This window comes from Crotalus tigris, unplaced genomic scaffold, assembly GCF_016545835.1.
Source record: "Crotalus tigris isolate CLP2741 ecotype Arizona unplaced genomic scaffold, ASM1654583v1 scf7180000019204.250258, whole genome shotgun sequence".
NCBI lineage: Eukaryota > Metazoa > Chordata > Lepidosauria > Squamata > Viperidae > Crotalus > Crotalus tigris.
Window position 1 is genome coordinate 74773 of NW_024097432.1, and position 27637 is coordinate 102409.

The window sequence follows — 27637 nt, forward strand, 5'->3', positions numbered from 1 at the left end:
ACACCTGACTACCCGCCCGGCCGCGCTCTTCCTCCTGTCCGAGGTTTTCATTGTTGTGAGCATTTCTGTTGAAGATTGGCAGCTGGGGTGGGGTGGGGGGTGTGTGTTTGGTTTTTATTCCCCCCGTCTGCTGGGTGGTTGCAGCAGGTTTTGGTCCCTTCTCATGACCCTGGGACACTGTGACCGTCATAAATATGAATCAATTGCCAAGCATCTGAATATAAATCATAAGACCCTGGAGAGGCTGCAACATTCCAGCTGATCGGCGCTTCTTCAGGGCTCAGCAGAAGCGCCAGGATCAGTGCCGAATTCCAGCTGGAGCCTGGCGCTGATCCTGGTGCTTCCACTGAGCCCTGACTGCCCCAAAGAAGCACTGATCCTGGCGCTTCCGCTGAGCCCCGACAGCCCTGCAGCTCCAGCCGGTCTCTCGCTCAGGCTTGTGCGGTGCTGCCACCGGTTCAGTTCATTCCCCTCCCCCACTTCCCCTCTAGGATGGTTGCGTACCACCTGCCACGTGCCAATGTACCACAGGTGGTACCCGTACCACTGGTTGAAAAGCCCTGCTCTAGAGAAAAGGACCAGGAGTGACAGGATAGCAGTCTTCCAATATTTAAGGGGCTGCCACAAAGAGGAAGGGGTCAACTTATTTTTCAAAGCATCAGAAACAAGACTAGAAACAATGGATGGAAACTATTCAAGGAGAGAAGCAACCTGGAATTAAGGAGAAATTTCCTAACAGTGAGAATAATTAACCAGTGGAACAGCTTGCCACCAGAAGTTGTAGGTGCTGCATCACTGGATTTTTTTTTTTAAAAGACTGTGGACAGTCCCCTGTCTGAAATGGTATAGACCAGTGTTTCTCAACCTTGACCATTTTAAGGCATGTGGACTTCAACTCCCAGAATTCCACAGCCAGCAAATTCTGGGAGTTGAAGTCCACATGCCTTAAAATGGTCAAGGTTGAGAAACACTGGTATAGGGTCTCCTGCCTGAGCAGGGGGTTGGACTAGATGACCTCCAAGGTCCCTTCCAAATCTATTCTGATTGATTGATTGAATCGTGTGCAGAGAAGAGAATTGAATTAGATGATTTCCAGAGTCACTTCTAATCCTATGGCTCAGTTGGAAGAGCCTACTATAGACCAGGGAGCTTGTAGTTTTCCTGAGCAAACCCCCTGACCTTATACTCACAGACTGCTGAAAACCACAGACCCCTTTTTCCTACACCTGTACAAAAGAAAGACTAGCTTTTCAATCCCAATCTGACAACTTTCCTCAGTTATAAGCTCAGATAACATGCAGATGAAGGGAACCTTGCACAGCTTCATTTGCTGCTTTATTTATAGCACTGAGACACGTTATGCACAGGAACAATTCAAAATCCCATATATATATATATATATATATATATATATATATATATATATATATATATATATATATATATATATATATATATGTCTTGGCGATTTCGATATATGATATATATACTTCGTCGAATATGTATACCAATATGTATACCTATTGGCACACCATACTATAGCTATAGCTCTTCTTTTTTCTTTTTGAAAGGCTACAGCACTTAAAATGGGAGCGCTGATCAGGTGGAACACTTAACAATCACACAATTCGAAGTTAGTCTTTGTCTGGATTGGGAACAATAGTCAAGGCAAACCGCTTTGGCATGGAAAAAGTTCAGAGAAGAGCAACTAAGAGGATCCAAGGCCTGGAGACTAAAACACACGAAGAACGGCTGGGGGACTTGGGTTTGGCCAGTCTAAAGCAAAGAAGAAACAGGGGAGACATGACAGCAGTCTTTCAGTATTTGAGGAGCTGCCCCAAAGAAGAGGAGGGGGTCAAGCTATTCTCCAAAGCACCAGAGGGAAGGACGAGAAACAATGGTTGCAAACTGACCAAAGAGAGAAGCAACCTGGAATTAAGGAGAAACTTCCTGACAGTGAAGACAATTAACCAGTGGAACAGCTTGCCACCAGAAATCGTGGGCGCTCCATCCCTGGAGGTTTTCAAGAGAGTGGACAGTCACTTGTCTGCCGTAGTCTAGGTTCTCCTGCTCGAGCAGGGGGCTGGACTAGAAGACCTCCAAGGTCCCTTCCAGCTCTATTCTATTCTATTCTATTCTATTCTATTCTATTCTATTCTATTCTATTCTATTCTATTCTATGCTGCCTTATTTTTTTCTATCCTGACTAAGCCTTTGTATCAAAGGTGTGTATTTCAGCACACTTACCTAAGCTGGTAGGCTTTATGAGGACATCCAGCACATCATAAAAAGGGAGATTCTTCAACTGGACGTCGGGATGCACTGGAGGGGCCGAAGGGGACGGCTGCTGCATCTCAAAACGAGGCTTGGTGTCTTGGAGTAACACTGAAGCAAGAGGAGAGGCAGGTGACTGAGGGGCGGCCGAAGTGGAAGGTGCAGGATGCAATCCGGGCACGGCTAAGTCGGGCTCCGCCGAAGAAGAGCCACTGTCCAGGTTGAAAACCGAAGACTTCAGCGCAGTCAAGTCAGAGAGGCTTTCAATTGTCCTGGGGTAGCGGCGCCTGTAGAGTTCACGGATCTTGATCTGAACCGCTGGGCTACAGCCGCTCTTCAGCAAGTGCAAAGCCCTCATGAGGAGGTCATGTTTGCGCCCGCTTTTGTTACGTCCGGCAAAACCCAGCAACACTTGCAGTTCAGACACCCGAAAACTCGATACCATATTCTAGGAGTAACGACAGATCAAGAATATGTCAGATGATGGGCAGTGGCAGGAGGGACTGATAGCCCTGGGTTGAAAAATTAAAATAAATATTGTTTTATTTACATCGTAATATGGCCAACAAAACCTTCATGACTGAGGTTGTTTTGATTTTTACCGAAATATTGAGAGTATTGCAGTTGGGATGTAGTTAAAAACCCTACTCAAAACTGCGCCTCACACATACACGACACGCATTCATCTCAATAACGGTGACTTTTCATAGAGCCAGCAACGTAACCTCCACAATGATAGCAATAAAGTAAAACAGAAGCTCTAACGGAGCGACACATTTATAGCACAGAGTTAAAAGCCCAAACACTCATTTGGGTTGCTGTCCTGTTTTTGTTTCGCAGTTTTTCAGAATTTCATAGGCACAGGGGATCTCATATCCATCTTCTTGTTCCAGGCAGGATATTTGTGGTTAGAGCTCAGCTCAGAGGTGTCAGTTAATCTGCACGCATTCCTTGCAACACTCAACCAGCGACTTGAGGTGGAAGTCTACTTGATAAACGCAGAAATAAATAAAACAAATGTTATCTCCTTACATTTTCTCAGGGCTAAATGTAGCTACTGTTTGTCTGTCTTCGTTTATCTAATACAGGACTTTTCAACCTTTTCACCCATTGTACCACTTTTAGGATATGGCAACATCCAAGTACCACCCGTCGCTTAGCAAAAACTTGATGACCCCCCCCCAAAAAAGGAAAAAAGTGATGAAGTACAGGTAGTCCTCGACTTAGAACAGTTTGCTTAGTGACTGTTTGAAGTTACAATAGCCCTGAAAAAAGTGCCCCCCAAGCCACAGCCGAGCAAGACACCTGCCTGCCCGCCCGGCCGCGCTCTTCCTCCTGTCTGAGGTTTTCATTGTTGTGAGCATTTCTGTTGAGGATTGGCAGCGGGGGTGGGGTGGGGGGGTGTTTGGTTTTTATTCCCCCCGTCTGCTGGGTGGTTGCAGCAGGTTTTGGTCCCTTCACATGACCCTGGGACACTGTGACCATCATAAATATGAATCATATGCCAAGTGTCTGAATGTAAATCACAAGACCCTGGAGAGGCTGCAACATTCCAGCTGATCGGTGCTTCTTCTGGCGTTGATCCTGGTGCTTCGGCTGAGCCCTGACAGCCCCAAAGCGCTGATCAGCTGGAAAGCGGCACTCATACTGGCGCTTCCTCTGAGCCCTGAAAAAGCGCTGATCCTGGCACTTCCGCTCAGCCCTGCCAGCCCTGCAGCTCCAGCCGTCTCTCGCTCAGGCTTGTGCGGCGCTGCCACCGGTTCAGCTCATTCCCCTCCCCCACTACCACTTTTCTAGGATGGCCGTGTACCACCTGCCAGGTGCCAATGTACCACAGGTGGTACCCGTACCACAGGTTGAAAAGCCCTGTTCTAATTGTTGTGATTGCTTCCAGAGACGTGTATCGTATTTTTTGTCATTGTAGTGCCACTGTAACTTCTAACATTTGCCAAAGGAACTGTTGTAAGTCGAAGACTGCCTGTATATGAAAGTTTTGACTGTCATTGGATTTGTCATTTTTTCCCGACTTTAGTCCCCCGTATTTTCCAAGATGCCAGTCACGTGATGCCGCACTTTACATCCGGGGTGCTTTGCGATGAAGACTCCCATCCCAAATTCCATCGTTAAGTGAGGACTATCGGTATAACAATGCATATATACACGACTTCTGAGCTTTATTCCTCTGGGAGTTTGGGGACATATTTTGCTATCTTCTTGTAGAGTCCGACCTCGGCTCCACTTTGACTTTCTATTATTTGGGTGGTGTCTTGTCTTTCAATTTCAAGAGAAATTGGTGTGCAGGAATACATGCAGCACCAATAAAGGAGAATATCTGCAGTTCAGGGTTGAAATGAGGGATTCGTGGTGCCCCTCTGAGCTTGGTTGTCTTCTTGCACAAGTTTCATTACACAAACTAGGGAACATCGTTGGTGCTGGTCCTAGCCTTAGTGCTAATGATGTTACCTAATGCCGGTAATGAAAGGTCTGCAAGAAAGCTTAGAGCAGTGGTTCTCAACCTTTCTAATGCCGCAACCCCCAACCAGTCGTAAGTCGAGGACTACTCAACTGGTACAGCACCGTTTGCAGAATGGGACTTTTGGCGGGCTCAGCAGGGCAGAGACAGCCTGGACAATTCCTATTGGCTTTGGAAAGCCAATAGAATTAGACTCTATTCAAGAGAGTCTATTCCATTGGCTTTCAAAAGCCAAGAGAATAAAAGGGAGTAGCACAGCTAAGGAAAAGGGGGAAAAAAATGGCGGACTGCGTTGTTTGGCGACCCCCGTGAAATGGTCGTTCGACCCCAAATGGGGTCCTGACCCACAGGTTGAGAACCGCTGGCTTAGAGAGCACTAAGGACCCCTCACATACAACATGTACTGCAACCAATTTTGGCCACCGTACTACAAAAAAGATGTTGAGACCTTGGAAAAAGTTCAGAGAAGAGCAACTAAGATGATCCAAGGCCTGGAGACTAAAACTTACGAAGAACGGCTGCGGGACTTAGGTTTGGCCAGTCTAAAGAAAAGAAGAAATAGGGGTGACATGATAGCAGAGTTCCAGTATCTGAGGGGCTGCCACAAAGTAGAGGAGGGGATCACGTTATTCTCCAAAGCACCAGAGGGAAGGACGAGAAACAACGGTTGGAAACTGACCAAAGAGAGAAACAACCTGGAATTAAGGAGAAACTTCCTGACAGTGAGGACAATTAACCAGTGGAACAGGTTGCCACCAGGGTCTCTGAAGGTCTCTGGCAGAAGGGAGTGGGACCGGGGCAGGCGCCAAGGCATGGTCCATTTCTTCATTCCTCACGAAGGGTGACCCCTCCCCAGCATGCATCCAGGGATGGGGCCGACATGGCAGGGGCTGGTTCCTTGCTGTTTCTAGACGGCCTTGTGGAGCCAAGACTGAATGCGTTTCAGTATGGATGGCTGCCACAAAATTGTACATTGGCTCCCGGCCGGCCTGGGCCAGGGCCAAGGCAGTGGGGGCCATTCCCTCACTGTTTCCAGGATGGCTTCGTGGGCCACATGAAACCACTTTGCGGGCCGCATCCGGCCCCCGGCCTTGTGCGTGACATGTCTGATCTATTCTGTTCTGTTCTATTCTATTCTATCCCATGCCATGCCATTCCATTCCTATTCCATATTATCTATTCTATTCTTTCTCTATTCTATTCTACTCTAAATTCTATTCTAATTCTATTCTAAATTCTATTCTAATTCTATTCTACCTATCAGCAGTTCCCTTAAAGAAGCTGTGTGATTTCCCAGGATTACACTTGTATGGCCACCTTCCACTGCTACAGCGCAATCCTGAGACAAGTTTCACTTAATATGAGTAGTTCTCAGCTGTTATCTGCACACCTACAATGACCCCAAAACATTTTTCTCTCCAGAACATAGCATGGCCGTAACAGCACTGTGATAAATGACAAAAGAAATGAGTAGAAATATACTTTCGCAATTTCAAATACTTTGCAATAATAACCGTCTCTTCATTTCAACAATCAAAGAAATCAATTATATAGTGCTACTTGGTTAATCAATGCTGAACATGTCAGATTGCCATTTAATGTTTCAAGGGAGAAATTGTCAACAATGGAGGGAGAAACCAAAGACGTAAAACACGGTGTTGTTGTTTTTTTAAAAAAATAATCTGACAGAATTCTCAGTTAAGAGTATTGAATACACAAGCAGGATATTGTTAAACTGTTAACATCTTAATTTTCCTTTTTAACAGTTCTCAGGCCAATAAACTTTCCAAAGACTGTGCCATCAATTAAAATTTGAACTGAAATCAAATTAAACAGAAGACGGGGGGGGGGGGGGAAGGGAAACGGCAGCTCCAAAAAGGCTCTTTCAAACCATACTTGTACTTTTCTTCTTCTCTCTTTGGCCATTAATAACAACATTTTGTATACTAAAAAGTATTACTTGAACAAGTCAGAATAAAATCGTAACTACAAAAAAGTTAGACCCTGCATATTTCCCCCCCACCCAAAATTTAAATCAGTTTCAGGACATAAAATAAAACCAAAGTCATAAAAGTATACAAGAGGTGGAGTGACTTATGACCCAGAATTTCTGATCCAAATCATGACAGTTGTAAATCAAGACACCTTGTGACAACCTGATTTTACCACCTTTTTGGTAGCAGTTTATTAAGCAAACATGGCAGTCGTTAAGCGAGTCCATGCATTCCTATGGATGTTTATGCTTGGAAACTGGCCGAAAAGACCAATTTTGGGCTAAAACAGCTGTAAACAGCACCACACGATTGCAGAATGTCGGAACTCTGAGATGGCAGGTTAAGAAGTGTGAGAAACGAATATAAATATATAAACTGGCCATAAGGCCAGCCGGTTGCCTCGTTACTATGGGAGTTGCCTCCTTCAGAAACCTAGAATTGGGTCCTAAGTTATCTTTGGAGTGGGGGGGGGGGTTGCATCATAATTTCAACCAGTGGCTAAGCAACTGGTCATTAAGTGAGAACTATCTATAGTTAAATCTACAAAGCACTGTTAGACTTTGTTAATTCAAGTGACATGGTCCATCGGCCTTATCTTCAGCCCAGTAATCTATTATCTAACAATAATGGATTCGAAAGCACATTGCCTATAAAAGCTTTCAGAGATTTCTTCAGGAAAGTCTCCTCACACCCAGGACTTCAAGAGTAAAACCCAGAGATTAAAAGCCCAACCTTGCCTGTTTTTAAACCTTGCCTATTTTTTAAAAAACCGTTCTCAAACAATAGATGGGGTCGCCTCTCAAGCATGTAGAATATTAAGACACTCAGAGAGGGCCTGGTACTTTTTGTGGGTTCAATGGAGGGAAGGAAACCCAGCAGGGAAAGCGCAGAAGCTTCAGAAAAAGGCCTTTGTGAGAATGGAGGGGAGGGAGAAGGATGTAAGAAAGGAAGAGCAGAATTAGGATCTGAGAAGGGGGTTAGGTGGATAAAGAGCACAGGAAAATAATTTGGAATAGTTCCCAAACATCCCTCTTTATCAAAGTGAGAAAGGAAGCTGTTTTTCTCGCCAAGAGCCTGGAATTGGAACCACAGAAAGAGAGGCTGTGAAGGAGGCAAGGGAGAAAGTCAGACTGACTGACTCCGGAGCTGCAGGGACACAAAAGCCCATCGTTCTGGGCCGCAGGGGAAGCCAAACGGAGTGGATTGCTGGTGGGAAAGGAGACCTCTAAGAGTCAGAAAAGGAGGGGCTGCTCCGAGGAAGGTATGGGCTAGGGGTGACTTAATAAAATAGGAAGGGGGCTGATAGGGCTGACTTAAGAAATGAGGGATTAAGGGAGACATAGGAAACGGGGGGGGGGGCTGATAAGGGGACCTAAGAAATAAGGCCGCTGGTAGGGGTGACCTAAGCTATAAGGGAGGTGGGGTTAGGGTGAGTTAGAAAATAAGGAGGGGTTGATAAGAGTAACTTAGGAAATAAGTGGGGGTTGCTAGGAGTGATTTAGGGAATGGGGGGGCTGACAGGGGTGATTTAGGGAATAAGGAGGGGCTGATAGGGGTGACCTAAGCAATAAGGGAAGGGGGTTAGAAAATAAGGGGGGGTTGATAAGAGTAACAGGAAATAAGGGGGGGTTGCTAGAAGTGATTTAGGTAATAAGCAGGGGGGGGACTGCTAAGGGTGATTTAGGAAATAGGGAGGGCTGATGGGGGTGATTTGGGTTAGGGAATAAGGGGGGGCTGATTTGGGGAATAAGGGAGGGCTGATGGGGTGACCTAAGAAATGAGGGGGCTTAGGGTGAGTTAGAAAATAAGGGGGGGGTTTGATAAGAGTAACTTAGGAAATAAGGGGGGGCCGATAGGGGTGACCTAAGAAAGGGAGGGGGTAGGATGATTTAGGAAATAGGGAGGGCTGATGGGGGTGATTTGGGTTAGGGAATAACGGGGGGGGCTGATGGGGAGACTGAAGAAGTATAGAGGAGACTTGGGAAACGGGGGGGGGGACTGAGGACAAAAGGGGATCCAAGGGGCGATGAGGGGGGGCGGGAGGGTCAAGTGAGGCAGCCAAGTTCAGTCCAGGCTCCCCCCCCCCGCTCCCTCTCGTAGTTTTTTTTTAAAAAACACGCGGCTTCCCCCCCCCCATTACATACGAGCCCTCCCTTTGTCTCCACCCGCCCTCGGAAGCGCCCACAGCGAGCCCAGCAGGGGCAGGACGATGGGCGTTGTAGTCCCAGGGCGACCGGAAGGAAACGGAGGCCGGGAGGGTGGGGAGAAAGGGGAAAAAAAAAAAAAAAAGACAGGGACGGGAGCTGAAGGGAAGGCGGCCCCGCGCGCGCGCGACTCCCAGGCGCCGGGACTACAATTCCCATGAGCCTCGGGCGGCCGGAGGTAAGGCAGAAAGGAGGAGGAGGAGGAAGAGGACCCCCCCCATCCCGGGCCCACGGGAAAAGGAAGGCCTCCCCCCCCCGCCCAGCCCGCCGCGGGGACGGCCGCTCGCTCCCCTCACCCTGAGCTCCTCGAAATCCGCCATTTTCTACCCGCCGCCTGGCTCGGCCTCCGCCGCCGGCACCGTCGCCGCCGCCACCATCCTGCAGGGTCGCCCGCCGACGCGCTGACGTGAGGGGCGGGGCGGGGAACCGCCGTGGCCACGCCCACCCGACTGCGGAGGGCGCCGGCCGTTAAAAAGGGCGGGGTTTAGGGTGGGGAGGGAAGGCGCGCGCCTTCGCTCGCTCGATTTTTCCCGCCTTTTTTTCCGAGCGATGCGCGCGCACGTGCGCGGGAAAAAAAAAAGGCTCTCTCGCTCGCTCCTCCCGGGCTCGCGCGCCTCAAATCGAATCGAACCTTTATTGTCAAAGTACAGCATGTGTACAATGAGGTTGGCTGAGCCTCCCTTCGTGTACACACACACACAAAAACACATGACACAACTCACAGTGACAGCAAACACACCATCTTATTGCACCACGCGCCGGCCCCGCAAGTCTATCATACGTGGAGTGATTTCCCATTCAAAAGTCTTGACTGCCCACGGGTGGAAACTGTTCTTCAGCCTGTTGGTGCGGCTGGCTATGCTTCTATATCTCCTGCCCGATGGTAGGAGAGTAAAGAAGTGCTGACCAGGGTGTGAGTCGTCCCTGAGGATTTTCCTCACTCTTCTCAGGCAGCGAGCCGTAGTAATGTCTTTCTACCCGCGGCTGTCAAGCCGGCGTACCACACCATAATGCAATGTGAGAGGACGCTTTCTATAGTGGACCGGTAAAAGAACGTCATCGGTCCTTGTTCCACTTTGTTCTTTGTTCCTCCGGCAGCGAAGCTGAGGAAAAACCCGCTTCTGCCGGTCCAGGATTTCAAGGAATGAGCTGGATGGAGAGATCTGAGGAGAAACTCCCAGAATTCCTGAGCCAGTGTGGGGGAACTATGGCCCCTTCATGTCTTGTGGACTTCAATTCCCAGAATTCCTGAGCCAGCATGGCTCAGCTTGGAAACCTCTCCCTTTCCCCTCAGCATGGCTGGCTCAGGAATTCTGGGAGTTGAAGTCCACCAGTCACAAAACAGCCAAGGCTGCCTATCCCTGCCCAAATGCCTGAATTTTGATCATGTGACCATGAGGAAAAAATATTTAAATATTTAAACCAGGGGTCTTCAAACTTGGCCCTTTTATGACTGGTGGACTTCAATTCCCAGAATTCCTGAGCCAGGATGGGGGAACTATAGCCCCTTCATGACTCGTGGACTTCAACTCCCAGAATTCCTGAGCCAGCCTGGCTCAGCTTGGAAACTCTCCCTTTCCCCTCAGCATGGCTGGCTCAGGAATTCTGGGAGTTGAAGTCCACGAGTCATAAAAGAGCCAAGGTTGTCTACCCCTGGTATAAATCTTGTGAACTCTCAATATTCCTCTTTCTGCTATGTATTCAAGATGGACAGTGATTAATATTTAAATGTTATTTATATGTAAAGGTATATGTTTATACATATGTTGTATATAATGTGCTTATATGTATGTTAGGTATGCATACACTTTTGAGAGCAGGCAACAGAATTTCATTTTTAATGTGGGCCAATGTGCCCACAATAAAAAATGACAATATAGGTTATTTTTTTTAAGAAAATGTTTTCTATTTATCTCTTGTGAGATTGGCCTACCTGCCAAAAAGAAGATAAGATAACCTTTATTGCCATTTTTTTTACTGTGGGCACAACAGCACACATCAAAAATGAAATTTAGTTGCCCGCTCTCAGAATGATAGAAGGCAGATCAGGAGGTGTGTTATAAAAATGTAGTTCATCCTGATCCCTTTTAATTGACAAAAAGTGGCACAGGCTATAACAATCTTGTCGACTTCAAAAGGCTTAGAATGGAAATATTAACCAGTTTATATAGTTGTCCATCTGCTCAGGGAACTCTGATGAACATAAAATTCCAGGACAGCTGTAATATGTGCACCCAGGACAGGATATGCTGATCACACTAGAAGCTAATGTATTCATGGCCAGCTGCAGATTGCAAATTGTCTTCAAGGACAGCCTGATATAAAGGCTTTGCAGTAGTCCAATCAAGAAGTAATCATGAGTTGTGCCTCCCAATTTAGGAATAGACATAATTGGTACATAAGATATAACTTCTGTGATCCTTTTAATTTTCTGGAGGTCATTTAAAATCTCACTCTTGGGTCAGAGTGTGATAAGAATGTTAATGTCATCAGGGAAGTGTGGTAACACCAGGTTTTTCTGTTCTTGGTTTTACTGTTTATTATCAAATTTGTTTGCTGTGTCTTTTAGAACATTAATATACTATATCGCACAGTTCTTGACTTAACAACCACAATTGGGGCCAAAATTTGCATTACTAAGCAAGGGAGTTAAGTGAATTGTGCCCCGTTTTACAATCTTTTTTGCCCATGTTGCTAAGTGAATCGCTGCAAGTAAGTGAATCTGAGTTTCCCGTTGACTTTGCTTGTTGGAAACTGGCTGAGAATGTTGTCAATGGCAATCGCATGATCAGTTTTGATCCTGTGGCTGTGGAGATGTTGTAAATGTTGCAAGGTTATGTGGGAAGTCAGCCCCCCAGAGAAGGAAATATTAAAAAGGCAGAAAAATATATTTCCTAAAAGGATCTTAAAGAGGCAGAAAAGCATGCCCAGTTTTTCTTAATAGCCCCAAGTCTCCCTCCCCCAAGCAGAAACCAGCTCTGTAGAAATGCAGATGTAAACCATCAGGATGGTCGAAGCTAGAAGCTTAGGAAGACAAAGACACCTAAAATTTACATATCCCACCCAAACTCTAAAACAGGACATAATAGGATTAACCCACAGATGCCAAAGGGCACACCCAGACTCAGGTCAGAATACATGACACAGGAAATTGCCTCAAACAGGAACAGGAAACAACTCCAAACAAAAGGCTCCAGAGGGTATAAAAACCCACTCCCTACGTGTGCTCCCTCTCTTTTCTTCCAGAGCCATCTTCCTGTCTGGCTCTCCTCTTCAATAAACTGCAACCTTCTTTTTAAAGCAGTCGCCATGTTTATTCCCAGCTTGGACTGAACCACGATGAAGACTTTTCTTTCAAGAGTTACAAGTCACTTTTTTTCAATGCTTTTGTAACTGACTGGTCACTAAATGAGTGATTATAAGTCAAGGACTGTAGCAGTTTATTTTAAATTGACTGAAGAATCTTAGGGTTCTCAAGAGAATTTGAAAGTAGGACAAAGGAGGCAGTGGTTCTCAACCTGTTGACTCCTCAGGGTCTGTCGCAATGTCATGGGGTCCGCAAAGGCTTGAAAAAGTGTTGTGATTTAAATCTTGAGTTAAGTCTTGGTGATCCGTGGCCATGGTCTGTGACCACAACAGGTATTTAAAGGGGGTCTGTGGTGAAGAAAAGGTTGAAAACCACTGCTATCAGGAATTGAGAGAAAAAATAATAAAAGTTAGGAAGACTCAGCCATCTATTCCTGCCTAGATAACTATCTCTTTCATTTGCTTTGTCACCAGAAGGCAGAGGACGGGGTATAAATACCTGCAGCCAGACATTCACAATGAAAACAATCTATGTCCACACTCATCCTAGCTATACTGTATATTCATGCCTATTTTTTTAAAAAAAAATTAAGTCTAATATTTATCTAACATGAACATGTTTCAAGATGGTAGATCATTCACTACAAACTGGTATAAAGGCAGCGAATAAAATGGAGAAAGCAGGAAGAAGAAATTGCAGAGCTGCTGATGGTTAAAATGCAAGCTTTGAGAAACGAAGCTCAAAGAGAAATGGAACTATAAGACTTTTATCAACTTTGGTTTTTACATGAAACGGCACATGGAGATAAGTGGACTGTTGAAAAAGAATTTGAATCCTGCAAAAGATCAAAAGATTGAAGGGCAGGGCTCCTCAACTGCTATTTTGCTTCTGTCTCCTCCAGGGGGAATTTCAAATAAACCCTAAGCAATTCATATAGTAGCAACCCAAAGTTAGCCAATCGTGATTACTAGCTACCAGGAATGAGTTTAAAAGGAGTAGCTTAATTACAAGCAAATCTTGACAGATTTATGGATGTTATTTCAGAGTTCCCTTCTCTGATCTTTGAGAATTCATGAAAGGGATTTAGCCCCAGAAGACTGGAGAAGGGTAAATGTTCCTGTCTTCAAAAAGAATAAAACAAAGAAGAACCAATCGGCCTGACATCACTGCTGCGTAACATTCAGCAGTTGGTTTGTGAGCATTTTAAGCGGGACCCAGCACAGGTTTATCAATAATAAGTTAAGCCAAACCAGAATAATTTCCTTTTTGGATAAGCGTCCCCAGGAATTCTATAATTTAGCTTGAATTTAGCAAAGTATTTGACTAATTGGCCCACGAAATCTCTAGTAAAGTTGACAGCATGTGGGCTGGCTTATATTAATGGTCAAACTTATTCAAGAAGTGTGTCCTTGGTTCCCTGTCAAGTTGGACAGTGTTAAATGGTGTCCATTTAACTTTATTCTAGTTGCTGTACTTGCCAATATATTTCTTAGTGAACAACGGTCCCACCTGCAAAATAATCAGGTGTCTTCCAACTGCGGCATAAATAGAATAGCGTGATAATTAAGAAAAACCATAACTCTTCTCTACTTTGCCTTGGTGAGATCTCACCTAAATGATCATCTCTGGGTAACACAATCCTAAACACAATTTAGGAATGACATTGACAATCCAGAGGATAGCTACCAAGATGGTAAGAGCTCTCTAGAAGGAAAGGCTGGCGAATTTTAGCCTGGCAAAGAGAAGACTACCTGGAGACTTGATAGAAGACCAAATAGATTAGGTTGTCCCAGAACAACTGAGTTGGAATGGACCTTGGGGGTCTTCTAGTCCAGCCCCCTGCTCAAGCAGAACCTTATACCAGGGGTCTTCAAACTTGGCCCTTTTAGGACTTGTGGACTTCAAGTCTCAGAATTCCTCAGCCAGCGTGCCTGGCTGAGGAATTCTGGGACTTGAAGTCCACAAGTCCTAAAAGGACCAAGTTTGAAGACCTCCTGCCTTATACTATTTCAGACAAATAGCTGTCCAAGCTTTTTTTTAAAAACAACAACAACAACAACTCAGTAATGGAGCACCCATAACTTCTGAAGGCAAGCTGTTCTACTGATTAATTTTTGTCACTTTCAGGAAGTTTCCATCCATTGTTTTTTTTATCCTGTCTTCTGGTGCTTTGGAAAATAGCTTGACTCCCTCTTCTTTGGGGCAGCCCCTGAGATATTAGCACACTGCTATCATGTTACCCTTAGTCCTTTTCTTCATTAGACTAGACATCCAGTTCCTGCAACAGTTCATATGTTTTAGTCTCTAGTCCCCTGATCATCTTTATTGCTCTTCAGTGCACTCTTTTAGAGTCTCGGAAGATACAACAAGAAACTTAAATGAGCAAGTAAATTTTGGTTGGACATCGTGAAAAATAATGAGAATTGTTCCACAATTGAACAGGTTGCCTTGGGAGGTGATATACTCTTTGCTGGGAGGTTTTAACAGACTGAACGGCCACCCTCAGGGACACTGTAGCAGGTGGGCAGGGGAGTTGGACTTGATCTAAGATAAGATAACCTTTATTGTCATTTTTTTTTTACTGTGGGCACAAGGGCACACATCAAAAATGAAATTGAGTTGCCCGCTCTCAAAAGTGAAACAAATCTCCCTGGTTTCTTCCTACAGTCTGTGATTTTAGTGGAAATCCAATCCAAACAGAGAAAGATAAGAAAGCCAGTAATTTACATTAGAACGAAAGAAACCCAATTACAACATCTGAGAAAAGTTTTCATATTGTTACACAGGCAGTGTGCATGGCTGAGGAATTCTGGGAGCTGAAGTCCACAAGTCATCAAAGGGCCACGTTTGAAGATCCCTGGTATAGGGTTTCCTGCCTGAGCAGGGGGTTGGACTAGATGACCTCCAAGATCCCCTACCAACTCTATTCTGATTGACGCCATGTGAATTCTACCTCCGACCGCTGTCAATCAAATAGGCTCCCCCCCAAGGACCCGCCCTACTCCATTAAGGCCATCCCTATTACGTCACCAGTTCCAGTCCATTGGCAGAAGGAAAAAACTGCTTCAATCAAGAGGCGACAGGAGACTCGGTTGGATGCTTAGCCCCCTTTGCAGTGCCGTCATTGGCTAATTTCTCCCGCCCCGTCGGTGATTGGTCAATCCCCGCCCTTCGCTTCATTACGTTCTAGTCGATTGGCGGCTTTCCCTTCGCTTTTAATCCCACCCCTCGCCTCGTTAGTATTGGCTGAGCAGGTGTCCGTTGCAGGACATTGATTGGTCCGCCTAATTTCTCGGCTGACAAGCGCCGCTGAGGGAGCGATGGAGCTTTTTGAAGCCCTAACGAAATAATAGGAAGGCGGAGTCGCTTCGAGTTCGTTTTTTTTTTCCAGTCGCGCCCTTGAAATGGAGCTAACTTATCAGTCGTTGAGAACGACGCACCAGGTCAGAGAAGAAGTGAGTGAAAAGGGAAGCCGTTCCTGTTTGCCCAGTAACTATGGTAACCGTGGGCGCGGGGGGCGGGGCTGGTGACGCACGCGCGCTGGGGAAAAGTCGCGCCCGCGGGGCGCATGCGCTTTGCAAGCAGCCGGTCTAAGTTGGGCCTCTCCGCCTTGGATCTCTCCAGGCCTCCCGTTAAAGAGTCACGTTGGGACGGCTGGAAATGAAAAGGCCTGGACCGTCCCCCATCCTCCACATGGCCGGCCTTTCCCCTCCCTTCGTTCCAGGCCGGAATCTGAATAGAGGTGGAAGGGACCTTGGAGGTCATCTAGTCCAGCCTCCCCCCCCCGCTCAGGCAGGAAACCCTGTAGCAGGGGGGTTTTTAAGCTTGGCCCTTTTATGACTTCAACTCCCAGAATTCCTCAGCCAGGAACTCTTCATCTAGGCCAGGGGTCTTCAAACAGCCCCCCCCCCCTTTGATAACTTGTGGACTTCAACTCCCAGAAAGCTGGCTGAGGAATTCTGGGAGTTGAAGTCCACAAGTCATCAAAGGGCCACGTTTGAAGACCCCTGCCCTATACCATTTCTGTCCAGTCTCTTCTTAAAAGCCTCCAGTGATGGAGCATTCACAACATCTGGTAGCAAGCAGTTCCACTGGTTAATTGTTTTCACTGTCAGGAAGCTTCTCCTTAGTAATAGAATAGAAATAATAATAATAATAATAATGGTTTTTGGTTTTTTTCTTTCCAAGCCAACTGGATGGCATCACAGCCGTGCGTGGGGTGCGCGTGTGTGCATGCGTGTGTGTGTGTGTGTCTGCGTCCATCTGTCTTTCTGTCTGTTGGACTTGGGGCAGCACGGGACCCCGATCCGTGCTTTGGGTTTCCGATCTGGCTTCCTGGATGTGGAATCCCGTCCCTGGGGAAGAAACAGGCAGGTGGGGGGAGGGAAGTAGAGTTAAACTAATAATAATAATAATAATAACAACTGGAGCACCACTTGAACACCATTGGCATTGACAAATTCGCCATTAGTCAATTGCAAAAGGTGGCCTTACTAGGAACTGCTTCCATCCTGCGACGATACCCGTAATACCATCAAACATCCACATCTGCCTATCCCAAGTCCTGGGTAAGGACTCGATAGGTAGACAAAATGCCAAATCCAGTCTGAACATCTGGCTGACGGTGCGATGATTAATAATAATAATAATAATAATAATAAAGTTGGAAGGGACCTTGGAGGTCATCTAATCCAACCCCCTGCTCAGGCAGGAAACCCTATACCATTCCAGACAAATGGCTGTCTAGTCTCTTCTTTAAAAACTTCCAGTGTTGGAGAATTCGCAGCTTCTGGAAGCAAGGAGTTCCACTGGTTAATTCTTCTGTCAGGAAGTTTCTCCTTAGTTCTAGGTTGCTTCTCTCCTTGGTTAGTTTCCATCTGTTGCTTCTTGTCCTGCCTTCTGGCGCTTTGGAGAATAGCTTGACTCCCTCTTCTTTGGGGCAGCCCCTGAGATACTGGAAGGCTGCTATCCTGTCCCCCCTCGTCCTTCTCTTTGTTAAACTAGACATACCCAATTCTAGCAACCGTTCCTTGTATGTTTTAGCCTCCAGTCCCCTGATCATCTTTGTTGCTCTTTAAAAACAGTCCCCCCCCCGTTTTCCTGTGCCAGCGTAATAAATGTGCTGCAAAATAAGCCGTAAAATTGAGGGGGGGGAAAAAAAGAAACACGACAAAGGACAGGTTGCTATGCGGGTGCCATTACTGGGAGGTGGGTGGGCAGAAAGGAAGGGTCAGCTGGGGCTGAACTACGACTTTCGGCGCCTTTCTCTATTTGTCAAGCTTGGCTGGGTCTGCAAGAATTGCAGAATCGTCCTGTCTCGAACTCAGGGGTGTGTGCAAGCTCAGCAACTTTGTAAGACTTGTGGACTTCAACTGAAGTTGTGCACTTTGGAAAATAGCTTGACTCCCTCTTCTTTGGGGCAGCCGCTGAGATACTGGAACACTGCCATCCTGTCCCCCCTCGTCCTTCTCTTCGTTAGACTAGACATCCCCAATTTCAGCAACCGTTCCTTATATGTTTTAGCCTCCAGTCCCCTGATCATCTTTGTTGCTCTTCTCTGCACTCGAGTCTTATCATCTTTTTTTACATTTAGTGACCAAAATTGGCTGCAGTATTCCAGGTTTGGCCTCAATATGGTTTTATAAATCGGTACTAATACTTCGTGTAATTTTGATTCTATGACTCTGTTTATACAAGAAAGGAGTGTGTTAGCCTCCAGATTAGGGGAGACTCCCAATCTCCCTGCCTCGTCATCTGCGACTGGAGAAATCTGCAAGGCGACCCTCCAAGATACCGCAAAGATGCGTGTCCACCACAGGGCCTTCTCCGTGGTGGCCTCAAAAAAGCTAAACCTCTCCCTGGGCAAAGCTCCCACCTTCACAGCCTTCAGAGGACTTTTTTTTTGACCCACTGGCTGTCCTAAGAGCAAGGACGATTTGTCCCCTGGGTTTCTCCACATCAGAGGATACATTTGTATGTTTTTGTCACATTGATTCCTTAAAGCAGAGGCCCCCGACCTTTGGGGCACCAGGGACCGGGTCCATGGAGAGAGGTTTTTCCCATAGACCGGAGGATGCGTGGTTTTGTCTGCTGCCTGCATCCCACGGATGGGGCTTTGCTTGTTTGTGCAGACCAGTTGCTGGCATGCCGTGGCCCGGAGTTGGGCACCCCTGCTCTGGTAGACACGCACTCTGCTAAATTCCCTGAGGATCTATCTATCTATCTCCTATATCTATCTATATCTATCTATCTATCTATCTGTCTGTCTGTCTGTCTATCTATCTACCTATTTATCCATCTATCTATCATCTACCTTATCTATCTATCTATCTATCTATCTATCTATCTATCTATCTATCTATCTATCTATCTATCTATCTATCTATCTATCTATCTCCTATATCTGTCTATCTATCTATCTACCTATCTATCCATCTATCTATCATCTACCCTATCTATCTGTCTGTCTGTCCGTCCATCCATCCATCCATCCATCCATCTATCTATCTACCTATCCATTTATCTATCATCTACCTTATCTATCTGTCTGTCTGTCTGTCTATCTCTATCATCTATCTATATCTATCTATCTATCTATCTATCTATCTATCTATCTATCTATCTATCTATCTATCCATCTATCATCTACCTTATCTGTCTGTCTATCTATCTATCTATCTATCTATCTATCTATCTATCTATCTATCTATCTATCTATCTATCCATCTATCTATCATCTACCTTATCTATCTGTCTGTCTGTCCGTCCATCCATCCATCCATCCATCTATCTACCTATCCATTTATCTATCATCTACCTTATCTATCTGTCTGTCTGTCTGTCTGTCTGTCTATCTCTATCATCTATCTATCTATCTATCTATCTATCTATCTATCTATCTATCTATCCATCTATCTATCATCTACCTTATCTGTCTATCTATCTATCTATCTATCTATCTATCTATCTATCTATCTATCTATCTATCTATCTATCTATCTATCTATCTATCTATCTATCTCTTTCTCTATCATCTATCTCCTATATCTATCTATCTATCTCTATGTATCTATCTATTATCTATCTATCTATCTATCTATCTATCCATCTATCTATCACCTACCTTATCTATCTGTCTGTCTGTCTATATCTATCTATCTATCTATCTATCTATCTATCTATCTATCTATCTATCTATCTATCTATCTATCGTCTGTCTGTCTATCTATTGATTGCCAAGGTGCAATCAATCAGGCCGGTCTGTCTGAAAAACTTTCTGTATATACTCCCTTGACTCGGTTGACAAAGAGGGGAGGAGAGCCGGTGGCCTGGTGGTTAATACAACTGCCTAGCATGTGGACTGCCCTAGTTTGAATCCCATAAAGGGTGTGGCTAGCTGATGAGAGCTAATGAGCCCGAGATAGCTATACTAGTCTCCCACTTAATTCTTTAACTCTTTCTCAGCAAAAAAGAAATCTGAATCTAACTATATCTACCAGTAATCCTGGACATACAGTTCCTTTAGCAACCATTCAAAGTTAGAACGGCACTGAAAAAAGAGATTTATGACCATTTTTCACACCACCACTGCAGCCTTTCCCATGGTCACTTGATCAAAATTCAGACACCTGGCCACCGACTCACAGTTACGACGGTTTTCAGTGTTCCAGAGTCACACAATTCCTTTTTGCGACCTTCTGACAAAAACCAAGGGGGAAAGCAGATTCACTTCACAATCGCATTACTAACTTAGCAGTAGCAGTGATTTACTCAACAACCAGCAAGCAAGTTCTAACACTGGCAGGTTTTTAAGAAGAGACTGGACAGCCATTTGTCTGAAATGGTATAGGGTTTCCTATCTGAGCAGGGGGTTGAACTAGAAGGCCTCCAAGGTCACTTCCAACTTTTATTATTATTATTGTTATTGTTGTTGTTATTCAAATTTAATTCCTAGTCCTTTATTCTTTTCTCCAGCCATTGATAAAATAAGTTCCAAGTTTGAAAGTATTCTGTTTCTTCTTTCAACCTCATAGTAAGTCTGTCCATTTCCGCACATTCTAGTATTTTTTTAAAATTATTTCTTCCTCTGGTGGTGTTTCTTCATTTTTTCCAATGTTGTGCGAATGTGATTCTTGCCGCTGTTATCATATGTAAAATCAAGTATATACTTTGGTTATCAATCTTTTCTGGCGTTATACCTAGTTAAAAAAAAAGTTCACGTTTAAAATCTACCTGCTTTCCCAACATGTTTTCTAGCCAAGTATGTATTGTTCTCCAGTACCTCTTTGCTTTAACACATGTCCACCCTACGTCATAATAAGTACCTGACTTACGTTTACATTTCCAACATCTATTTGGCATATTTTTAAACATTTTTGCTGGTGGCAAGTGCCATCTCTAAAACATTTTATATAGGTTTCTCTTCAGATCGCATAAACCTTTCGCCTTTTATTAATTTCTCATATTGGCACAATTTATCCCTGTTGCAAAGAATGTAATACTCTCCTGTCCCCACGTTCCTTTCTGACCCATGTGATGTGACATTTTGGCTGCTCTGTAATGGCAAAGCACTAACTTTCTTCCAAAATGGAATTGGTTTAGCATTTTAACACAGGTAATCCTCAATTAACAACCGGTCACATAGCGACTTTCCGACAGACTTACTGGGGTGGGTGGGAGGGGTACCTATGGATCAGATTTGAAGTTCCTATGCTTAGGACCCCTGCAGTCACACGACTACACTTCAGGAAGTTGGCAGCCACGCTTCCTTCATAGTTATTTCTTGCATCCCAAGTCACGTGATGGTGTTTTACAACAGTTTTGCTGAAAACCAGCATTTACTTCTAGTTTTTGGCAGTTTTTCGTTCCCTTATCCACCATTCTTGTTGTTAGTTGCGAAGTCGTGTCCAACCCATTGCGATCCCATGGACAATGTTCCTCCAGGCCTTCCTGTCCTCTCCCATCTTCTGGAGTCCATTTAAGCTCACGCCTACTGCTTCAGTGACTCCATCCAGCCACCTCATTCTCTGTTGTCCCCTCTTGCCCTCCATCTTTCCCAGCATCAGGCTCTTCTCTGAGTCCTTCCTTCTTATTAGGTGGCCAAAGTACTTGAGTTTCCACTTCAGGATCTGGCCTTCTAAAGAGCAGTCAGGGTTGATCTCCTCCAGGACTGACCGGTTGGATCGCCTTGCAGTCCGAGGGACTCGCAGGAGTCTTCTCCAGCCCCAGAGTTCAAAGGCCTCAATTCGTTGACGCTCAGCCTTTCTTACGGTCCAGCTTTCACAGCCATACATTGCAACTGGGAAAACCATGGCCTTGACTAGACGCACTTTTGTTGGCAGGGTGATGTCTCTGCTTTTTTGTATGCTGTCTAGATTTGCCATAGCTTTCCTCCCCAGGAGCAAGCGTCTTTTAATTTCTTGGCTGCAGTCCCCATCTGCGGTGAAAATAAAATAATAAAATAATTCACTATAGCCCAGGAAGATAAAATCTGTCACTCCCTCCATTTCTTCCCCATCTATTGGCCAGGAATTGAGAGGGCCGGATGCCACGATCTTGGTTTTCTTCATGTTGAGTTTCAAGCCAACTTTTGCACTCTCCTTCTTCACCCGCATCAAGAGGCTCTTGAGTTCCTCTTGAGCGTGGATTCTCCTATCAAAAGAGACTCATTAAATTGGGTCGGTCATGTGACTGACCCACTTTACAACCATCAACGGTTTAAGCTCCGTTACCGTTGTAACTCGACTACCCTGTAACTACCGCTTGAAGTCAAATCCGGTTCGGTTCTTATTCCAAGCCGGGAGAAACATCCTAGAAAAACCAATTGAAGGCAGGGCTGCAATTGAAAAGGAGGTCTCCGTTTAGTTGGTAGCCAGGGACAACGGCGACAGGCGCATCTTTCTGGGATGGCTAACAAACTGGGTTGAGAGTATTTATTTATTTATTTATGAGACTTATATACCGCTTTAAGTGCAAGCACTCTCTAAGCCAGTGGTTAGGGGGCTTCAACCTCTAACACAGTGGTTCTCAACCTCTCTAATGCCGTGACCCCATAATACAGTTTCCCATGTTGTGGTGACCCCCAAGTGGGTGTGGCCACCAATAAGAGGGAGTAGGACAGCTAAGGAAAAGGGGGAAAAATGGCGGACAGCGTGGTTTGGCGACCCCCATGAAATGGTCATTCGACCCCAAATGGGGTCCCGACCCACAGGTTGACAACCACTGCTCTAAGCGGTGTACACCAGTAAGCAATGTATATATATATATATATATATTTACATTGCCCCCAACAATCTGGGTCCTCATTTTACCTACCCCGGAAGGATGGAAGGCTGAGTCAACTTTGAGCCGGTGAGATTTGAACCGCTGACCTGCTGAACACAGTCAGCTAAAGTGGCCTGCAGGACTGCACTCTAACTGCTGCGCCACCTCGGCTTTTAGACAACGTTGGGGGCTTTGTGACTGAGAAGCCTGCCCCTCTGCAAGAATAGGTTCAAAATTCAGACGCTTGGCAACTGACTCATATTTCTGACGGTCGTAATGTCCCGTTGACCTCGGATCCCCTTTGGTGATCCTCTGATGAGCAAAGTCAGCGAGCAATCCAGATTCATTTAACACTCATGCCGCTAACCTAACAACTGCAGCGATCCCCTTAACAGCGACAGCAAGAAAGGCCGTAAAACGGGGCAATATTCACTTAGCCAACGTCTCAGTTAGCAACAGAAAATTGGTCACAAGTCAAGGAAAGTCAAGAAATAAAAGAAATGCCTGCAGTACTGGATGCATTTTCCCTGCGCCGTATCCATTTAACTGGGCTCCTTCCTTTCCTAATTTGCCGCCCCTCAGATGTGCTGACTACATATCCCATCACCCTCCGCCCAAGCCAACGGACTAGTGAACGATGGGAGCTGTCATCATCTGAAGAGTGCCCCGCGAGGGAAGGGGGGGGCTCTTAGAAATACGACTGAAGGGTTTGACACACATTGCATTCCACACTTTATTCTCATTTAAACTCGCTAATCGGTTTTTTTTTTTTTAATAGGACCTGGGTGCCTTCTTGGCAATGGAAGAGAGGCACCAAAATGTCCATGATAAATGCCGAACAAAATTAGGCCTGGACTATTAAAATTGGAAGAACAATATCAGCCCCGTTTAAGAGGGGGGGGGGAGAAAAAAAAAGAGCCTTTAAAGAAATGATCTGACTGTATTGCTAATACTTGATTGCACCCTACTTCATCTAGCGGCAGCTGGGAAAGACACAACGTCTGGCATTTTAGGAAATGAATAATGCCTGCTCTGCCAGCATCCGAGCTAATTAGGGAAGCGCTTTCAGCATTTAAAAACTAGCTCCTGTTTAAGTGCCTTAAGCTTTTATTAATTGTACGGACCCCCCAAAAAAATCCCTTACAGTAATTGAAATTTTAATTACACCCATTTTTTTGTGCAAGGACTGGGAGCGTATTAAACTTTAAACATTTAAACCTCGATTGAAATACCAATAGCTGCTAAGATGGTGGCGTTCTGCACAGCAATTAAAGGAGCAAGTGTAAATCGCTATAAAGCTAAACGGAATTTTAAGTAAGGTTTTGTTCTTTAAGTGTTTCGGCTCTTTTACGCATGTGCAAGATCTACTACTGCAGCTTCTATAGTAATCATTTATTTTTGGCAGCCCGAAGGCCCATATTAATTCTTTGTTTTGTTTTGTTTTGTTTAAAAAATAATTAACATTGTGCTTGGGACCAGTTAGGTAGAATGTACAAATCCACATGGGTGTTTGTGATTGTACACTATTACACTCTCGAATGCAGATGTATGTGATATGTCTCTTTGGCCTGAGAATATAAACAATATTGTCAGAGCGTGCACAGTCTTATTGCGCTGAGATAACCCAGGAGTAAACAGTGGTCTCTATTCTATTCTATTCTATTCTATTCTATTCTATTCTATTCTATTCTATTCTATTCTATTCTATTCTTTCTCTATTCTATTCTATTCTATTCTATTCTATTCTATTCTATTCTATTCTTTCTCTATTCTATTCTATTCTATTCTATTCTATTCTATTCTATTCTATTCTATTCTATTCTATTCCATTCCATTCCATATATTCTATTCTATTCTATTCTATTCTATTCTATTCTATTCTATTCTATTCTATTCTATTCTATTCTTTCTCTATTCTATTCTATTCTATTCTTTCTCTATTCTATTCTCTCTGTTCTATTCTATTCTATTCTATTCTATTCTTTCTTTATTCTATTATTTCTCCATTGTATTCTATTCTTTCTCAATTCTATTCTATTCTATTCTATGACTGTTTGTATTATCTGCAAAATGGCTTCATTCTCAATTCTCAGATTGTGTCGCAATTTACAAATCACGGCAGCAGCATCCTACAGAGAAAAGAATGTGACGTAAACCTACCTGGAGATGGGCGGGCAGGCTGCTTCAAAACAGACAAGGAGCAGAGGCTTCAAACGTCCCTTGCAAATGGCAATTTCTCCCATAGAGACAGTTCGACCGATGATGAGAAGAGGGCAAATCAAATGTCCTGGTTATTATTATTCCTCCTCACATTTAGATAGTTTCTGTCTTGCCAGCATCCCTTAGCTCATTGCCCTCTTCTCATCACAATAGCAACTCACACTGCTTCATACTGTGACTTGTTCCGCTCTGTCACTGCTTGTGATGCGGCTCCAGAAATTTTGCATGATCCAGAAAGTAAGGTTCTTGAGTCAGAAAATCTGAATATTCAAGGTGCGTTATTAGGGTTTTAGTTTCCCTAAGTCCCCATGACCTTTGTAGAGCCCATTAAAATAGAAGTCCCCCTTTCCTCCCTTCTAATCTGTGGCTTTTTGAGAGTAACCTGAAAAATTAGGGTGTTAATTCAATTTATGGTTGACAGATTGAGGTGCCATCCAGTCGATGTTGATAGATTGTCCCCCATCGCTGGAAAATCTGGCCCTTCAGATTTTCCAGCGATGCACCCATTGCTTGTTGCAATTGAGTTAACCCAACTTGCTGCTAGTTGACCTCTTTCTTCCAATTTTCCTAGTATTTTGTTGTTGTTAGTTGCAAAGTCGTGTCTGATCCATCATGACCCCATGGACGACGTTCCTCCAGGCCTTCCTGTCCTCTACCATCTTCTGGAGTCCATTGAAGTTCACGCCTCCTGCTTCAGGGACTCCATCCAGCCCCCTCATTCTCTGCTGTCCCCTTCTTCTCTTGACCTCCATCTTTCCCAGCATCAGGCTCTTCTCCAGTGAGTCCTTCCTTCTCATTAGGTGGCCAAAGTCCTTGAGTTTCCACTTCAGGATCTGGCCTTCTAAAGAGCAGCCGGGGTTGATCTCCTCCAGGACTGACCGGTTGGATCGCCTTGCAGTCCAGGGGACTCGCAGGAGTCTTCTCCAGCACCAGAGTTCAGAGGCCTCCATTCTTTGGTGCTCGGCCTTTCTTATGGTCCAACTTTCACAGCCATACATTGCAAAACACGATAATTTTCTATAAAAAGAAAATAAAAATGAGCTTTTCCCTTTAGAGCCACTAGATGGTGGTCCAGCTCCTAAGAAATTCTTCCTTGCATCAAGTTGATTCAAAAAAGTGAATGGTTTCTATATTAATACGGTCAAGTAAAAGGGGATTATCTTGCCTAGGATAAGTGCTGTGATTTGGAAGCCCACTTTTAGTATGCCGAGAGAGCCTGTGAAATCAGTCCAGAGGGCAGAATGTTTATTTCGATCGATCGATTGATGATGTCCCGTCAAATCAGAGCTCATTCTGAGCAATCACATAGACCAGGGGCCTTCCAACTTGGCCCTTGGATGAGTGGCGGACTTCAACTCCCAGAATTCCTCAGTCGGCCATTTTGAGGAAACTGTGGGCTTGGATCCAGACCAGAGGCCTTCAAATTTGGCCCTTTGATGACTGGTGGACTTCAACTCCCAGAATTCCTCAGTCGGCCATTTTGAGGAAACTGGGGGCTTGGATTCAGACCAGAGGCCTTCAAATTTGGCCCTTTGATGACTGGTGGACTTCAACTCCCAGAATTCCTCAGCCAGCATGCCTGGCTGAGGAATTCTGGGAGTTGAAGTCTGCCAGTCATCAAAGGGCCACATTTGAAGACCTCTGACATAATATGAAGGGGAAATAATGCTAACTCAAAGCTAAACTGTGGTTTCTCAACCTTGGCCATTTTAAGAGTAGAATAGAATAGAGCTGGAAGGGTCCTTGGAGGTCTTCTAGTCTAGCACAGTTTCCCTCAACCTCGGCCATTTTAAGAGGTGTGGACTTCAACTCCCAGAATTCCTCAGTCAGCTATGCTTTGTCCTCGACCTTCTCTTCTACCTTGTGGCATCACATAATGCAGGGGTCTTCAAACTTGGCCCTTGGAGGACTTGTGGACTTCAACTCCCAGAATTCCTCAGCCAGGTTTTCCAGCAGTGCCCCCATCACCCCTGTAACTGGGTCCATTCACCTTGCAGCTGGTCCTTCTCTCTGTCCATCTTTCTGTCAAGTCCTATGCCTAACTGTCTACACTTTATTTTGTGCATTTTCTTACCCCTTTTCACAAACTTTCCAGAATTTCCTCTCTTACAGGGGAAAAAAAGAGATGGCTTGGACAAAGCGATCCCTTCCTAAACGTTTTTTATTCGTTGCACAGGTTGAACTTCCCGGAAAGGGGCTAGGCCAGGGATAGGCAACCTTGGCTCTTTTATGACTGGTGGACTTCAACTCCCAGAATTCCTGAGCCAGCCATGCTGTGGGAAAAGGGAGAGGTTTCCAAGCTGAGCCATGCTGGCTGTGGAATTCTGGGAGTTGAAGTCCACGAGTCATGAGGGGGCCATAGTTCCCCCATGCTGGCTCAGGAATTCTGGGAGTTAAAGTCCACCAGTCATAAAAGAGCCAAGGTTGCCCACCCCTGGGCTAGCCACAAATTAGCTCAGCTCTGCTATCTTATTTAGTTTAATTGGCAATCTTGCAAGCTCGCAAGCTGCTATCTGAAATTTGCAAGTTTCTAATCCAGTCCTCTATAAAGGATTTTTATTTTTATTTTTGGTCTCCTGAGTAGCAGAGACCACCTTTTGCAAATAGGCGGTGTTAGGGTTCTCTTTCTATGTGTATTGCCCACTGGGTGCTTGTTTTCTCTTTTCTAATCTTTTCCTTGTCAATGATTGTAAATACAAATATTAATTTCCCCATGCTGGTTATCCCTGATTGCATTCCTGTTGATATCTAATCAGAAACTGTCTGATTATCATGTCACCCCTCTCTAATCAGTGATTAAATAGCAGTGTTCCAATATTTGAAGGGCGGCCACAAAGATGAGGGGGGTGGGTGGGTGTGTCAATCTATTTTGCAAAGCACCCAGAAGGCAAGACAAGAAGCA

At 44.9% G+C, this 27637-nt stretch overlaps 2 protein-coding genes across 13 annotated transcripts in view; one reads left to right on the forward strand and one right to left on the reverse strand.

Annotated features, from left to right (window-relative positions):
• Positions 1-9366, reverse strand: part of PIAS2 (protein inhibitor of activated STAT 2) — a 42640-nt gene extending 33274 nt beyond the window's left edge. For 5 of the 7 annotated variants that reach the window (XM_039361132.1, XM_039361130.1, XM_039361129.1 and 2 more), the window contains exons 1-2: positions 9242-9366; positions 2248-2722 (exon numbers count right to left, since the gene is read on the reverse strand). In XM_039361132.1, the coding sequence (XP_039217066.1) occupies positions 2248-2722; positions 9242-9265 (499 nt within the window). In that variant the 5' untranslated portion in view covers positions 9266-9366. Of the gene's footprint in view, positions 1-2247; positions 2787-9241 lie in introns of all 7 variants that reach the window. The other 2 variants (XM_039361134.1, XM_039361131.1) reach the window with 2 other exon arrangements.
• A 5976-nt stretch (positions 9367-15342) lies between these two features.
• KATNAL2 (katanin catalytic subunit A1 like 2) overlaps positions 15343-27637 on the forward strand; it is a 48097-nt gene continuing 35802 nt past the window's right edge. For 2 of the 6 annotated variants that reach the window (XM_039361125.1, XM_039361122.1), the window contains exon 1: positions 15344-15707. In XM_039361125.1, the coding sequence (XP_039217059.1) occupies positions 15657-15707 (51 nt within the window). In that variant the 5' untranslated portion in view covers positions 15344-15656. Of the gene's footprint in view, positions 15751-27637 lie in introns of all 6 variants that reach the window. The other 4 variants (XM_039361126.1, XM_039361124.1, XM_039361123.1 and 1 more) reach the window with 4 other exon arrangements.